Source organism: Henckelia pumila, chromosome 1 (genome assembly GCF_033568475.1).
Source record: "Henckelia pumila isolate YLH828 chromosome 1, ASM3356847v2, whole genome shotgun sequence".
Taxonomy (NCBI): domain Eukaryota; kingdom Viridiplantae; phylum Streptophyta; class Magnoliopsida; order Lamiales; family Gesneriaceae; genus Henckelia; species Henckelia pumila.
Genome location: NC_133120.1, coordinates 105,527,158 through 105,541,592, shown reverse-complemented (window position 1 = coordinate 105,541,592; position 14,435 = coordinate 105,527,158). Strand labels below are relative to the sequence as shown.

Sequence of the window (14,435 nt, the reverse complement as noted above, 5' to 3'; positions counted from 1 at the left end):
CAAAGTAAAAATCATGATTAGTCCTCACGGATTTATATATATTCGTTAGACTGGTCGATTCAATTTATATGTAGAATGAAAAATAATATTTTGGACTCACATAAAAAATAATATTTTTTAATGGGTTGAGTTAGACTCACGTATCTATATGAACTATATCACAAAATTGATTCGTGAAACGGTATTATAAGATAACTATATATTCATTTTAGTGTATATAGTTTTTATTTAAAAATAATAAAGGATAACTATATTGGCCCAAACCGAACAATGGCCGAATTATTAGGCCCATTTTTAGTACTATGGGCTGATTTCTTGTTGTCCAATTAACGTGATTAGACCAATATTCTAAAAAACGCTAGGCGGTAGGCGGTAGGCGGGCGGCGACCTACCACCTAGCGCTTAGCCGCTTAGGTGCCTAGGCGATTTTTTTTTTATAAAACCTAAATAAGGTATATTTATGAGTTTTACTATAAAATATAATTTTTATGTCTTATGTTTTTCAGTTTTTATACGAAATTTTTATAAAATTTTAATAATAATAATAATAACAACAACAACAACAACATAGATATTAATAGATATCAAGTCTTTATATGTAATATGAGATTTAATTTTTTGCTTGACTTTATTTTATGCGCTTCTCGTTCTTTCTATGTTTGTTTCTTGCGTCGCTTCTCTTGTTTTAGTTTTTTATTTTTAATTTTTCTATTATAAAAAATAATAACCGCCTAGGCGGATTTCTGCCCGCCTAGGCGGCTTGGGCGGCTCCTAGGCGGGAGATTAGACGAGAAACGCCTAAAGGCATAGCCTAACAAGAAAGCGAGGCGGTGGACAACAGCCCAGCGCCTAGACGAACCTACACGCCGCCTTTTAGAACACGTGATTAGACAATCCGCCTAGGCGCCGCCTTTTAGAACACGTGATTAGACAGTAGAGCTAAAATATGAGCTTCTATTCATATCAACCTAGCATGAATTCATAGATTCATTAGATTGCTACCTCTTTGTCTTCCTCCTATTTTATTTATAAATGGTTACAAAGTTAAAAGAGAAAATTATCGATTCGCAATCGTGAACTTTGCAATATATTATAAACTATAAAAATTTCAAGTGTTTAAATTTTGGTGTAGTGCTTTATTATATTAAATAATAACACTAATTTAAATTTACAACCAATTTTTAATATTATAAACTAAATTAAATTTCAAGTGTTATAAATTCGATGTAGCCTTTTGTTTTCGGACTCATCTCCTGTCACAACTTTCCCGTTGGGCAGAGAGAAAATACTTCATAGGCCAAAATATTTGGCAAATATGGGAGAATTGAATTATTGAATTTTGTATGTAAAATAAAAATTTGGGCAAAGAAATTAGCAATGACAATAAACATTGGAGATGGTAGTACTCGAGTAATGTAAGTACTGTTTGGTATCAGTTATTATTAATTTATGTATAACTTATCTTATCTAATTTTGCGTTTTTCTCGTCATATTATTTATCCATATATTAATTATTAATTTTACATAAATAAAATCATTAATTATTTATCTTACATCAATAAAATTATTGAATTTAAATTACTATATTACCCCTTATAAATAATATTATTCATATTTTATTTATTACTAAAAAGACAAAATGATAATTTATCGATTCGTGTTGAAAACTTTGAAATATATTATAAATTATGAAAATTTCAAGTATTAAACATTTAGAATACTCATTTATAATAGTTAAATAACACTAATTTAAATTTTACAACGAAGTTTTAAAATTAACTATGTCCATCTTTTCCAGCACATGACTATCTTTACATACATCCAGTCTTTTATGACGATAGGCATCCTAAAATATGCAAATCTACAAGTTCTATTTAGAATAAGAGTCCCGAGAACACACCAAAATCCGACAACCACACCAAATGTCATACTGACATAAAATCCTTTAGTTATGTACTTGTCTCCATCCATTTCATCAACGTTGTCGTCTGTAAAGTTTTGCTTGCCTGCAGGTTTTTGATCATCTCCGGGACAAGGATGCGAGAGAGGAAGACCACATAATTCGGGATTCCCTAAGAATGAATAAGAGTTGAAAGTCGTCAAGTGATTGCTCCATGGAATTCTTCCCGACAAATTGTTGTACGATAAGTTCAATATTCCGAGGTGATTCAGTTGTGAAAGGGTATCCGGAATGCAACCAATAAGGTTATTTCGTGATAAATCAAGAAAGTTCAACAATTCCACGTTACCAATGGTAGGTGGAATGGATCCCTCCAAGTGATTGCCCGAGAGGTTCAAGGCAATAAGGCCATCAAGACCCGCAATTTCAGAAGGGATTTCTCCAACTAACTTGTTTTCGGAAAGATCAATGAGTTTCAAAATATAAAGAATTTCATGGTTCTCCTCTGTCTCGTTGCCTTTCCACACTACTTTGAAACGGTCATATTTCTTTGGAATTGTCGGTACTGGTGTAGGAAGACAAGAAGAATATAATGCACTATTGCAGAACGGCCTTGTAGGATCTAATGCACGATACGTTAGGGGTGATTTCGAATACGTTATTTGAGGTGGAAGGAGTGGTTTGGAATACATAGACGTTAAATTATTAAAACAACTTGGTATCGTCCCAGAAATGTTGTTGGAAGAGATGTCCAAAACCTGAAGCTTTTGAAGATGACACAATGTTGAAGGCAAACTACCATTGAAATAATTGGTTGTCAGACTTAGAAAACTCAATTCTGATAGGCTTTCTCCTATCCAAGCTGGTATTTTCCCCGTGAAGTAGTTTTCTCCAATAACCAAATAACGCAAACCACTACACTCTCTTAATGATTTCGGTATTTCCCCACGAAAACTATTGCTCCAAAGATGCAGCGAATCAAGAGTACTCGGCCAGAGGATTGAGTCTTGAATCTCACCAGAGAGATAATTGTTTGCCAAATTAAGATACTGGAGTGATTGTAAATTATCCAAACAACTAGGAAGCTCGCCTGTTAGTAGGTTGTCCGAAACATCAAGTAGCGCTAACCTATTGATACTATCATGATCACTGTAAATTCCATTCAAATTCCCGGAAATCTTATTTTTACTTAGATTCAGAATTTGTAAATGTCGAGGTAAAAGGGGTATCGGACCATTAAACTCGTTGAGGCTCAAGTCTAATGTAAGAAGCTCAGGGAAGTTGGTCGATAAATCAGGTACAGGGCCAGACATCTGATTGTGCGACATATCTAAATAACTCAAACCACTTGTCTGAAAACTATCTAGACTGGTGCCAGAAATTTTGTTACTCGAGATGTTGAGATAAGAAAGAGATGACAGAGTCCATAAAGCAACAGGAATACTTCCCTCAAACATGTTAGTGGAGAGATCAAGATGCGAAAGCGAGGTTATATTCCCCAAAGTAACCGGAATCCCACCTTCAAAATATATAATGGGAATATAATTAAAATCAGCTCAACAAAAAGGGAAAATGAATTCTTGAGATTAATTTGCTCTCATTACTTAAAAGTTTGTTATGAAAGAGGATATATATATATAAGCATGCTAATTAATTAAGATCTTGATTTTACACATCCAAATTAAATCATTATAAATAATATATACCTTGAAGAATGTTAGCAGAGAGATCAAGATGAGAAAGAGACGTCAACTTCCCGAAAGAATCAGGAATTCCGCCATCCAGCATGTTGTAGGAGAGATGGAGCTCGACAAGGGATGTTAGATTTCCCAAAGAGTTGGGAATCCTTCCTTTAAGGGTTGTAAAAGAGAGATCTAAAAGGGAAAGAGACTCCATATTCCCCAAAGCCTCAGGAATTATCCAACCTTAAACAATATATCGACGATTAATAGTTGAGAACATGCACTAGCTAATTAAGTGGCATATATAAATTCTTTGAAAAACAGCTAGCAATTAAAGAGTTGGAATACCATCTTCAGGGATGTTATAACCATCATTATTAGACATGTCGAGATGCGAAAGAGACGTCAAATTCCCAAAAGTTTGAGGAATACCAGCTTCAAGTTGGTTATTAGACAGATTGAGATGAGAAAGGTGCATCAAGTTTCCTAAACTATCCGGGATACCACCTTCAAGTCTATTATTCGACAAATCCAGATGAGAAAGGAATGTCAAATTCCCTAAATTATCAGGAATCCTCCCTTCCAACCATTGGCCCGAGAGATCAAGATAGGAAAGAGAGAACAGATTTCCTAGAGCTTCAGAAATATTACCTGCAATTAAATATATATATATATATATATATATATATATATATATATATATATATTCAGTATATATGTGGCGGCCGATAGCTTATAATAGCTAGCCAATGTGCATGGCATCTACAAAATTCATATGTACGCAACGCAATTTTCATAATCTGGGCATGCAACATAACACTGTATATATATATTCAATATGTGGCGATCGATAGCTTATATATAATAGCTAGCCAATATATGGCATCTACATGAAAATGCATCATCTACTTAGAATAACTACGCACCACATGAATTTTCATAGTCTGGGCATAACTCTATATCTCGTAGATTCAATTCCACAACACGATTGGTGTGATTATCACAAAGAATTCCTTTCCATTTGCAGCAATTTTTTTTGTGCTCCCAAGAATGCAATCCCCCAGTTGGATGCTTCAGCCCGTCTTTAAACTTGAGGAGCGCCAGTCTTTCCCTGTCAAGACACCGGCTTGAAGTTGTAGCAACTACAGGCTTCTTGCTCATGAATAAAATCAATAAGAGTAGAGGGGTCAAAAACTTTATAATTCTTGTATCACTTTCCATCTTAATTTGAGGTACATGAATCTTATTGAAAATTACCTTAATGGCATATATATACAACAAGACAATGAGATGTGTCACTCGCAGAGTTCCAGCTGGAGCTAGGAGAAGGAAATTGATCATGTTATATCCACAATCAGACTTACACATTGAGTTACAAAGTGCATTTAAATTTATATTTCAAATTAAGTGTAACGATAATTTTGTAATTTTATATACACTTTGTAACCAAATTTGCATTTTTAAAAAGAAATTACAGAGTTGACTTAAAGTCAACGAATATCCAAATTATTTAATTTGCGTAATTATAAAGGAATTGAACGACAAGAGCCTTTTTGTGTACCTAGTGGCACAATTGCATTCATTATAAGCAGGTTCGAGGAGGTACGTAGCTAATAATATTTTTGTTGGTAGGCAAAATTCTTATTCCATTTCCAACTATACAAATAAACATATAAAATGTAAAATGTACGTCAATAGCTTTATAACTTAAAGTCTAAACTATAGATGGTAAAATTGAGTCATGTTTGGAATAAATAATATTTTTTTAAAAAAAATCGACCTAAAAGGCTAAAAATTGAACTGATTACCAATTAATTCAAAACAAACGCATCTCATACTATGGCTCTTATTTTAAGAATTCCACCTATAATATTTGTATTTCCTTCTAAAATATACTTTGTGAGAGTTGACTTAAGTCAACTATACATGAGATTGAACAATATTCTAGTAATTAAACTAGGCTAGTGGAAGACGGAAATTTCAGAGTTGACTTGAAGTCAACGGACATGACATACACGAGAATCTTAGATTCAACGGTCCATTTTTTTTTTTTTTTTTTCATTTGAGATGTTCGCGCGAATATTATAAATAAAAAACAAATTTGACCGTTGGATTCCATTCGAATAGCGCCCGAATGGGACAGCATAGACTGCTCCGACATTCTCATTACGTAACTAGAATAATTGCATCCATTATTTATTGCATATTATTTTATATATAACATAATAAATCAAATGAGAGAAGCTATACGATAAAAAAACGTACGTGCGATAATCTAAAATTATATCATAACCCATTTTGTTTTTCTAATAAAATAAGAATAATCTTCTAAAAAAAAGTTCATTAGATCTATATTAGTGAGTCATAATATAAATATATATATATATATATATATATATATATATATATATATATTTATTGTTATGATGTCCATCAATCGTACCAATCTCTATGCCTACCGTGTATACGATTCCCAAAATGTAATAATACTTTGACTTGACTGCATCTCTGGGTCACAACTTTCCCATTGGGCAGAAAGACTTCAAGTCGAACCCATAATTTCCTTAACTTCACATGTGAAATCGTAGGCCAGATTTTTCTAAGAGGTCGGAAATATTTATTCAGAATCAAATTAAATTGAGTCTGATTTTACAGCTAATAACAAAATGTTCGACTAAATTATTATTATTTTTTAAAAAAAGACCAAATAAAGAGCAACTAGATATGGAACATAATTAGTTTAGACTTGATTATTTATAAAAAAACAAAAAATCTTGAATTCATTTTGAAGATGCCAAAATTAAGTTCGTTAAAGAATTAATTAAGAAATCGAAAAAAAGGAAAATGATATTTACACTCCAAAAATTTATAATTATACTCCACTTTTGATAGTTATGTGTTTTCTTACAAAATTACTCCTCCTTAAATTTTTCCATATTTTTATAAGACTAGTATGCCCTCATCAATCCTACAATTTATTCACATTTCCTATTATATTTCATTAGATTTATTTAGAGAAAATTTCACGCTTTTTTTTTTTTATCTTCTTCTGATTCCTTAACAATGGAGAAGAATAATGGTATTCAATATTTAGAGTTTGGTGATGATATTGATCGAACGATAAAATTACCAACTCCAGCAAATATCAAAAAAACTTCTTACGGAGATTATTGTCATTCTTCAATGGATGGAAATTATGTAATTTTCAAGTATTTTTTGTTCTATGGATTTCTTACATTTGCAATGTAATTCCTAGTTGAGATTTTTCCTTCGTTTGACTCATTTTTACGCAACAGTAGGATAACCATAGGCCCGGTATTATTTTCTGTGAACAAAGGAAAAGGTTGGAAAACGTAACACAGCGTCAAGCAGGTATTATGAAACCCATTTGCTACAGTTCGTGGGAAAAGAAAGTGCATTTACTATTTTGTCCTTTGTCCTAATAATTACGACCCCCCATTTTTCTTCCCAACGCCGCCTTCGTTTCCTTTTTGGGTTTGATCAGATTGAAGGCCAAGAAAAAGGAGTACTGTGACTGTGATGGCTGCTTGTATCACACGCCGAATAAGATTCTCAAGTTTTTTGAGGAGATCCGATCGCTTCATGTGAATATTCCCAGTTATGGCGATAGAAATATCGGTTCGAAAACGAGTAAGAATCGAGATGTTTGTACGAATTTGCTGTAATTGAAATCAGAATTCTGGATCCAAATGCAGAGCTGTGTGATTCTTGGAGCCAAATCTTGATCTGTAAGCAACAAAGTCGAAGAAAATTTGCGTGAAACCGTGAGTGAACTGGATCTGATTTTTGATGAAGAGCTGAAAATGGGACATGAGTTGATTCGAGAAATCGCGAAAGATCAGAAAAAACATCGAAAATGTGGTGAACGCAAATGAGAGTAATAAAGGGAAAGTACACATGAACATAGGGCAGATAGGATATGATCAAGTTCATTCATGGAGGATGAAAGAAGATAAGCAAAGAAATGGGTCAAAGATTAAACTTTGAGGACGAATGGGTTCATCTCACGTAATTTCTAAGTCTTGTAGAGGGTATTTTCGGAAACAGGTTGCTTGGTCAAAGGTTTATCCCAAACACAAAAAATCAACCAAACACAAAATAATATTATCTTGTATATTAATTATCGTAACGAAAAAACAATTTATCCCTCGTATATTTTTAACCAAAATAATCTCAATCACACGTACCAAACGAGCCCATATAGTTTTATTTTAATGGTACATATACAGTTTTTTATTTTTTTTGAAAAGAATGGTACATATACAGTTACATTATATATTAATGGACAAAATTATCGATTCATGTTGAAAACTTTGAAATATATATATAATAAATTATGAAAATTTCGAGTACTCATTTATAATAGTTAAATAACACTAATTTAAATTTTATAATCAAGTTTTAAAGTTAACTATGTCCATCTTTTCCAGTACATGACTATCTTTACATACATCCAGTCTTTTATGATGATAGGCATCCTAAAATATGCAATTCTACAAGTTCTATTCAGTATAAGAGTCCCGAAAACACACCAAAATCCGACCACCACACCAAATGTCATACTGACATAAAATCCTTTAGTTATGTACTTGTCTCCATCCATTTCATCAACGTTGTCGTCTGTAAAGTTTGGCTTGCCTGCAGGTTTTTGATCATCTCCGGGACAAGGATGCGAGAGAGGAAGACCACATAATTCGGGATTCCCTAAGAATGAATAAGAGTTGAAAGTCGTCAAGTGATTGCTCCATGGAATTCTTCCCGACAAATTGTTGTACGATAAGTTCAATATTCCGAGGTGACTCAGTTGTGAAAGGGTATCAGGAATACGACCAACAAGGTTATTTCGTGATAAATCAAGAAAGTTTAATAATTCCACGTTACCAAGGTTAGGTGGAATGGATCCCTCCAGGTGATTGCCCGAGAGGTTCAAGGCAATAAGGCCATCAAGACCCGCAACTTCAGAAGGGATTACTCCAACTAACTTGTTTTCGGAAAGATCAATGAGTTTCAAAATATAAAGAATTTGATGGTTCTCCTCTGTCTCGTTGCCTTTCCAGACTACTTTTAAACGGTCATATTTTTTTGGAATTGTTGTTGTAGGAAAACAAGAATAATATGATGCACCACGCTTACTGCACGGCGGCCTTGCAGGACCTAATGCTTCATACATTATATTTTTTTTTGAAGATACTAATGCTTGATACTTTATTTGAGGTGGAAGGTGTGGTTTCGAATACATAGACGTTAAATTATTAAAACAACTTGGTATTGTCCCAGAAATATTATTGGAAGAGATGTCCAAAACCTGAAGCTTTTGAAGATGACACAAGGTTGAAGACAAACTACCATTGAAATAATTGGATGTCAGACTTAGAAAACTCAATTCTGATAGGCTTTCTCCTATCCAAGCTGGTATTTTTCCCGTGAAGTAGTTTTCTCCAATAACCAAATAACGCAAACCCCTACAGCCTCTTAATGATTTCGGTATTTCCCCACGAAAACTATTGCTCCACAGATGCAGCGAATCAAGACTACTCGGCCAGAGGATTGAGTCTTGAATCTCACCAGAGAAATTATTTTTTGCCAAATTAAGATACTGGAGTGATTCTAAATTATGCAAACAACTAGGAAGCTCGCCTGATAGTAGGTTGTCCGAAACATCGAGTAGCACTAACATATTGATACCATCACTGCAAATTCCATTCAACTCCCCGGAAATCTTATTTTTACTTAGATTCAGAATTTGTAAACGTGGAGGTAGAAGAGGTATCAGACCATTAAACTCGTTGATGCTCAAGTCTAATGTAAGAAGCTCAGGGAAGTTGGACGATAAATCAGGTACAGGGCCAGACATCTGATTGTGCGACATATCTAAATAACTCAAATCACTTGTCTGAAAACTATCTAGACTTGTGCCAGAAATTTTGTTACTCGAGATGTCGAAATAAGAAAGATATGACAGAGTCCATAAAGCAACAGGAATGCTTCCCTCAAACTTGTTAGTGGAGAGATCAAGATGTGAAAGCTTGGTTATATTCCCCAAAGTAACCGGAATCCCTCCTGATCAAAATAATGGGAATATAATTAAAATCAGCTCAACAAAAAGGGAAAATGAACTTGAGATTAAATAAGATCATTTGAGGTGATACAAAGTTCAATTTTATTTGCAAATTTTTTATTTTTTTTATGTTTCTTCTCGCAAATTACAGTATATATATGCCTAATTTCAAAGATTAATTTTGCTCTTATTACTTAAAAGTTTGTTATGTAAGAGGATATATATAAGCATGATAATTAAGAATTTAAAATTAATGATTTTACACATCCAAATCATTATAAATAGTACCTTCAAGAATGTTAGCAGAGAGATCAAGATGAGAAAGAGACGTCAACTTCCCGAAAGAATCAGGAATTCCGCCATCCAGCATGTTGTAGGAGAGATGGAGCTCGACTAGGGATGTTAGATTTCCCAAAGAGTTAGGAATCCTTCCTTTAAGGGTAGTAAAAGAGAGATCTAGAAGGGAAAGTGACTCCATATTCCCCAAAGCCTCAGGAATTATGCAACCTTCAAAACAATCCACGATTAAATATAGTTGAGATCATATACATGCACTAGCTAATTATATAAATTCTTTGAAAAACAGCTAGCAAATTAAAGAGTTGGAATACCATCTTCACCATGATTATTAGACATGTCGAGATGCGAAAGAGACGTCAAATTCCCAAAAGTGTGAGGAATAGCAACTTCAAGTTGGTTATCAGACAGATTGAGATGAGAAAGGTGCATCAAGTTTCCTAAACTATCCGGGATAACACCTTCCAGTTTATTATTCGACAAATCCAGATAAGAAAGAAATGTCAAATTCCCTAAATTATCTGGAATCCTCCCTTGGAGACTATTCAAAGAGAGATCAAGATAGGAAAGGGACACCAGATTTCCAAGAGCTTCAAAAATATTACCTGAAACAATATCACTATATATATTCAATATGTGGCATCTACAAAATAATTCATATGCATGCATGTTACTTGAAATCTGTATATGCAAATTTCAGCAAAATATGGAAAACCAAATAGAATATCTAGCTTGTTGTTCCTTTGGCTTACCAGCTCCGCCTGAAAACATATTTGGTAGATTCAGTTCCACAACATGATTGGTCCGATTATGACAAAGAACGCCATGCCATTTGCAGCAATCGTTTTTGTGCTCTCCAATGCCCCAAGTATCTAATCGCTCAGCATATCTCAGCCCGTCTTTAAACTCGAGGAGCGCGAGTCGTTCCCGGTCCAGGCACCGGACTTCATCGCCTTGGAGCTGGCTTGAAGTTATACCAAGTATAGGCTTGCTCAATAAAATTAAACAGAGTATCATGCGGAGAGGGATCAACAATTTTATGCTTATAGCTGTTTTCATGTTTGAGGTTGTCACAACCAACCGAAGGTACATCTTATTTTTTGAAAACGTTAGTGGTGTATATATAATATATATATGAATTAATTAGTCTATTTAATTAGTCATATTTATGCAAGGATTGTTAATTCAAATTATTATATTATGATATATAACTTATTACAAATTATTTAGATATATATTTTTTCATCCATATATGAAAATGGTATAGGATATTCTGCGCTACATCAGAAGAAATACTCCATCTTTTTATTTTTTCGGTGTGTTCACGCGAGTATTTGAAGAAAAATAAAAAAGTATTTCTCATGGTGTAGCACAAAATCTTCCTATAATATCCCTCGATCACAATATGCACTTGTTGTTTTGAATCTTTTGATAAAATGTTAGCCTAATCAATAGTTATACTCAGTAATCTACTACTATTTGTTAAGAGAGACACTTAGAAATACTATTTAGGGAGGATGGTGAAAACTATTTTGTCTTACATGAAATACCTTCATTATTTTTATTTTTTAATACAAAGCTGCCATAAAACCGTGTCGCAAAACAATTTGTTCCACCATCATATGAGGTGCACAAAATAATACTAATATGTAGTAAGGGGCAATATATATGTATCATAATTCAATTTCTTTAAAACAAGTTATTCCTTTAACATACTTTTGTGAGAGTTGACTTAAGTCAACATGGCAATGAGATTGAGCAATATTCCAGTAAGCTTGCTAAGTCAAAAAGGCTGAGTAAAGCATTATATTATATAGTACTTTTCCTCAATTATTTACTTTTTTGGACTCCTTTCCTACTTTTTTCTTTTCTTTCCCTTTCCTTTCCTTTTCTTTTCCTTATCTTTTTTTTTTGTTATTTTCCTGTCTGAAGCCTGGGCAATAAGAGTCCGTATAGCCCACATGTGTATATACAAGTTGATAATGTTTGAGGTGATGTGACAATAAATTCTTTGAAGTTGTGGGTTTTATATTTATATGAGATATATTTCCCACTAAAATATTGTTGGAGTATATTATTCCAAGCACATCATTTTGAAAAATAAAAATAAAAATAAAAATAAACGTGCAAAATATATATATATATATATATATATATATATATATATATATATATGGGAAGGTCGACAAACACACGCTAAAGACACTAAGCGCAGATGCAATTTTGTCAAATTTCTTTCTGGGTTTCTTGATCATCCTAGGGATTAGGAAACGTGCATTTGCATTCATGGGTCTTCTTTGCCCCCCGGAAAGTGGATATTTTTAAAGGAAAATTTTGTATGGAAGGTTTTAAACACGAATTTTGAATTTTATTTTCTCATACAACGAGGTTTTATGAATATTGAATATTGAATAATATTTATTTTGATGAAAGACTTTCATATATCATAATCATACTCTGGTTTTGGGTATGTTTTTTATGAGACTATATTGTGGATCTATATATAATTATGAAACGGGTTGACTCGATCCATATTTAAAGTGAAGATTAATAATTTTGGCACAAAAATCATAAGAGATCCACATCGATCAAAAAATTGATCAATGAGATTTCATAAGATCTTATGTGATTTTTAAATAAAGAGTCTAATTTTTAAATATCATAATTTCATTTCTTTAATGAAGTTATTCCTTCGCTCTAACTTCTATAACCAAGAAAAAACTACAGTCAGTCCACTTACCTAATATCTAGAAATTCTCGACTCATGAGCCAATGAGTTTCTGACTCATTTGGGTTGAGGTGTAACGCCCGGAATTATTTAATTCTAATCCGAGAATATTTAATTTGAGAATATTTGAAGTTTCGATTTAAATTCTAATATTATTAAATTATTTAGGATTGAAATTGAATTAGATGATTGGCCGAGGACTGAATTTCAAAGAAGCAAGAATTGGAGGGCTAAATTGCAAATACTCATGAAGTTATCGAATTTTTAATTCCTTGTCATCATGTTTATGTGTAAGTGTTAGAGCAAGTTCAGAAATTTGAGAGGAATTGAACAGAGCAAGTTGAGTTCCCTCATTTTCTTTGCAATCTTCATTTTCAAATTGTCATATCTTTTGATCCGGTTATCCGAATTCGATTCTGAAAAGTGTTCTGGAATCCTTGCAGCGAGACCTTCGATTTCATGTAAGTTTTTGTATCTTTCATCATGGTTTAAGAATTCGAAAATGGCAGAGATCAGATGTAATTATGAATTGATGTTGTTTAACTTCTATGTTGTGTTATATTGAAGTCGGGTTGAGGAACGGATGCCGTATCGGTTTCTTATGAATTTTCAGCAATTATTTCGAAATCTCTATCTTATGTTATGCTGGTTTTAAGTAATATACAGCTGGTATATGATGTATATGGTGATAGACTTGACATGGTTGAGTTCGGATTGCCGAATTATGCCGATATGCCGTCGAACTTTTGATTTGAAGTTTTTTTGCTTGCTTATATGTGAGCTGCCATTGACATGGATTAGAACTGATATTTCCTTGGCAATTATGCTGTGATTTCAGTTTATAAACAGGGGACATCAACTCGGAAATTCCGACTTCGAGACCGGTAGAAGAAAGAAGAAGGTTTGTAGTATTTTGCCTTGAAGTTGGGCTGTATCTTGAGATAAATTTTAATATAAGATGGTGTGGTTATTTATTCAGATTTGGATAGCTTTGAAGACACCTTGAAACCTCGCAATCGAAAGGTAAAAGTGGACTATTATTTGAATGGGATTACAACTCGAGATGGTTTGTATCGAGTTCCTTAAATCACATACTTATTTGTTTACTTGCTCTTATGTGAATCATTGAATGAATTTATGATGTTAATGGATGTTATATTGATGTTATATGTGCATTCATCTTGTGAGACTTATTTTTTGAATTTTGAAATGAACGAAAACGTTCGATTAGACAATCTGAGGAACTATATATGTATGGCCTAGGTGGTTGAGTTAGCCTAGCGTCTGATTTGTATATATAGTGGCTTCAAAGTCTAGAGAAGTAAGGTAAGTAGCCCCACCTCGATCGGGAGAGTCGGTGGTTTAGCTACGATATCTTCTTCTCGGGATCCCAACTGATGAAATGAGAAAATTCTTTAGCGAACTCTGTTTTAAAGCATGTATTGTATTTTATTTTATATCATGAGTTTGATATATATAATTTGATATGCATGTTAGTTGCTTTTACAGGGAAAATATGTTTCTCACCGGAGTTATCCGGCTATTGTTGTGTTGTATGTGTCATGGCAATAGGCGGGAGTGGAACAGGGCAGAAGCGAGCTTGAAGAACAGAGAATGAGGGATTAGCGTGATGATCCGGTATAGATGTTGAGTTGTTGTCACTTGTTTGATAAGATCAAGAGCTATGTTGTATAGTTATTAGACTTGAATCTTGTCTACTTTACAATATAAGTTGATCCTATGTTAGAG

General features: G+C 33.3%; 2 protein-coding genes across 5 annotated transcripts; both read right to left on the bottom strand.

Annotated features, from left to right (window-relative positions):
- Nucleotides 1-1,729: 1,729 nt before the first annotated feature.
- On the bottom strand, nt 1,730-5,033 carry LOC140875798 (receptor-like protein EIX2). 3 transcript variants are annotated; one of them, XM_073279590.1, is made up of 5 exons: nt 4,840-5,033; nt 4,509-4,734; nt 3,931-4,233; nt 3,607-3,825; nt 1,730-3,419 (listed from the first exon to the last, which is right to left on the bottom strand). In XM_073279590.1, the coding sequence occupies exons 1-5, from the start codon at nt 4,948-4,950 to the stop codon at nt 1,780-1,782; spliced, it is 2,499 nt and encodes an 832-aa protein (XP_073135691.1). In that variant the 5' UTR covers nt 4,951-5,033; the 3' UTR covers nt 1,730-1,779. The 3 variants fall into 3 exon arrangements, with proteins under 3 accessions (XP_073135691.1, XP_073135692.1, XP_073135693.1); XM_073279591.1 differs by having other exon boundaries at nt 4,509-4,693; nt 4,840-4,974; XM_073279592.1 differs by lacking the exon at nt 3,931-4,233.
- Nucleotides 5,034-7,968: 2,935 nt separating this feature from the next.
- On the bottom strand, nt 7,969-11,038 carry LOC140875799 (receptor-like protein EIX2). 2 transcript variants are annotated; one of them, XM_073279593.1, is made up of 4 exons: nt 10,711-11,038; nt 10,273-10,563; nt 9,950-10,168; nt 7,969-9,663 (listed from the first exon to the last, which is right to left on the bottom strand). In XM_073279593.1, the coding sequence occupies exons 1-4, from the start codon at nt 11,015-11,017 to the stop codon at nt 8,015-8,017; spliced, it is 2,466 nt and encodes an 821-aa protein (XP_073135694.1). In that variant the 5' UTR covers nt 11,018-11,038; the 3' UTR covers nt 7,969-8,014. The 2 variants fall into 2 exon arrangements, with proteins under 2 accessions (XP_073135694.1, XP_073135695.1); XM_073279594.1 differs by having other exon boundaries at nt 10,282-10,563.
- Between the last annotated feature and the right edge of the window lie 3,397 nt (nt 11,039-14,435).

What these genes read in the sequence shown, in the direction of transcription:
- LOC140875799 (XM_073279593.1), bottom strand. Translation starts at nt 11,017, where the DNA reads ATGAAAACAGCTATAAGCATAAAATTGTTGATCCCTCTCCGCATGATA. An exon ending in TAATAATCATGGTGAAGATG is followed by an intron (nt 10,169 to 10,272) that starts GTATTCCAACTC and finishes ATTGTTTTGAAG; the next exon opens with GTTGCATAATTCCTGAGGCT. An exon ending in CTCTGCTAACATTCTTGAAG is followed by an intron (nt 9,664 to 9,949) that starts GTACTATTTATA and finishes TATTTTGATCAG; the next exon opens with GAGGGATTCCGGTTACTTTG.
- LOC140875798 (XM_073279590.1), bottom strand. Translation starts at nt 4,950, where the DNA reads ATGTGTAAGTCTGATTGTGGATATAACATGATCAATTTCCTTCTCCTA. An exon ending in TTATAACATCCCTGAAGATG is followed by an intron (nt 3,826 to 3,930) that starts GTATTCCAACTC and finishes ATATTGTTTAAG; the next exon opens with GTTGGATAATTCCTGAGGCT. An exon ending in CTCTGCTAACATTCTTCAAG is followed by an intron (nt 3,420 to 3,606) that starts GTATATATTATT and finishes TATATTTTGAAG; the next exon opens with GTGGGATTCCGGTTACTTTG.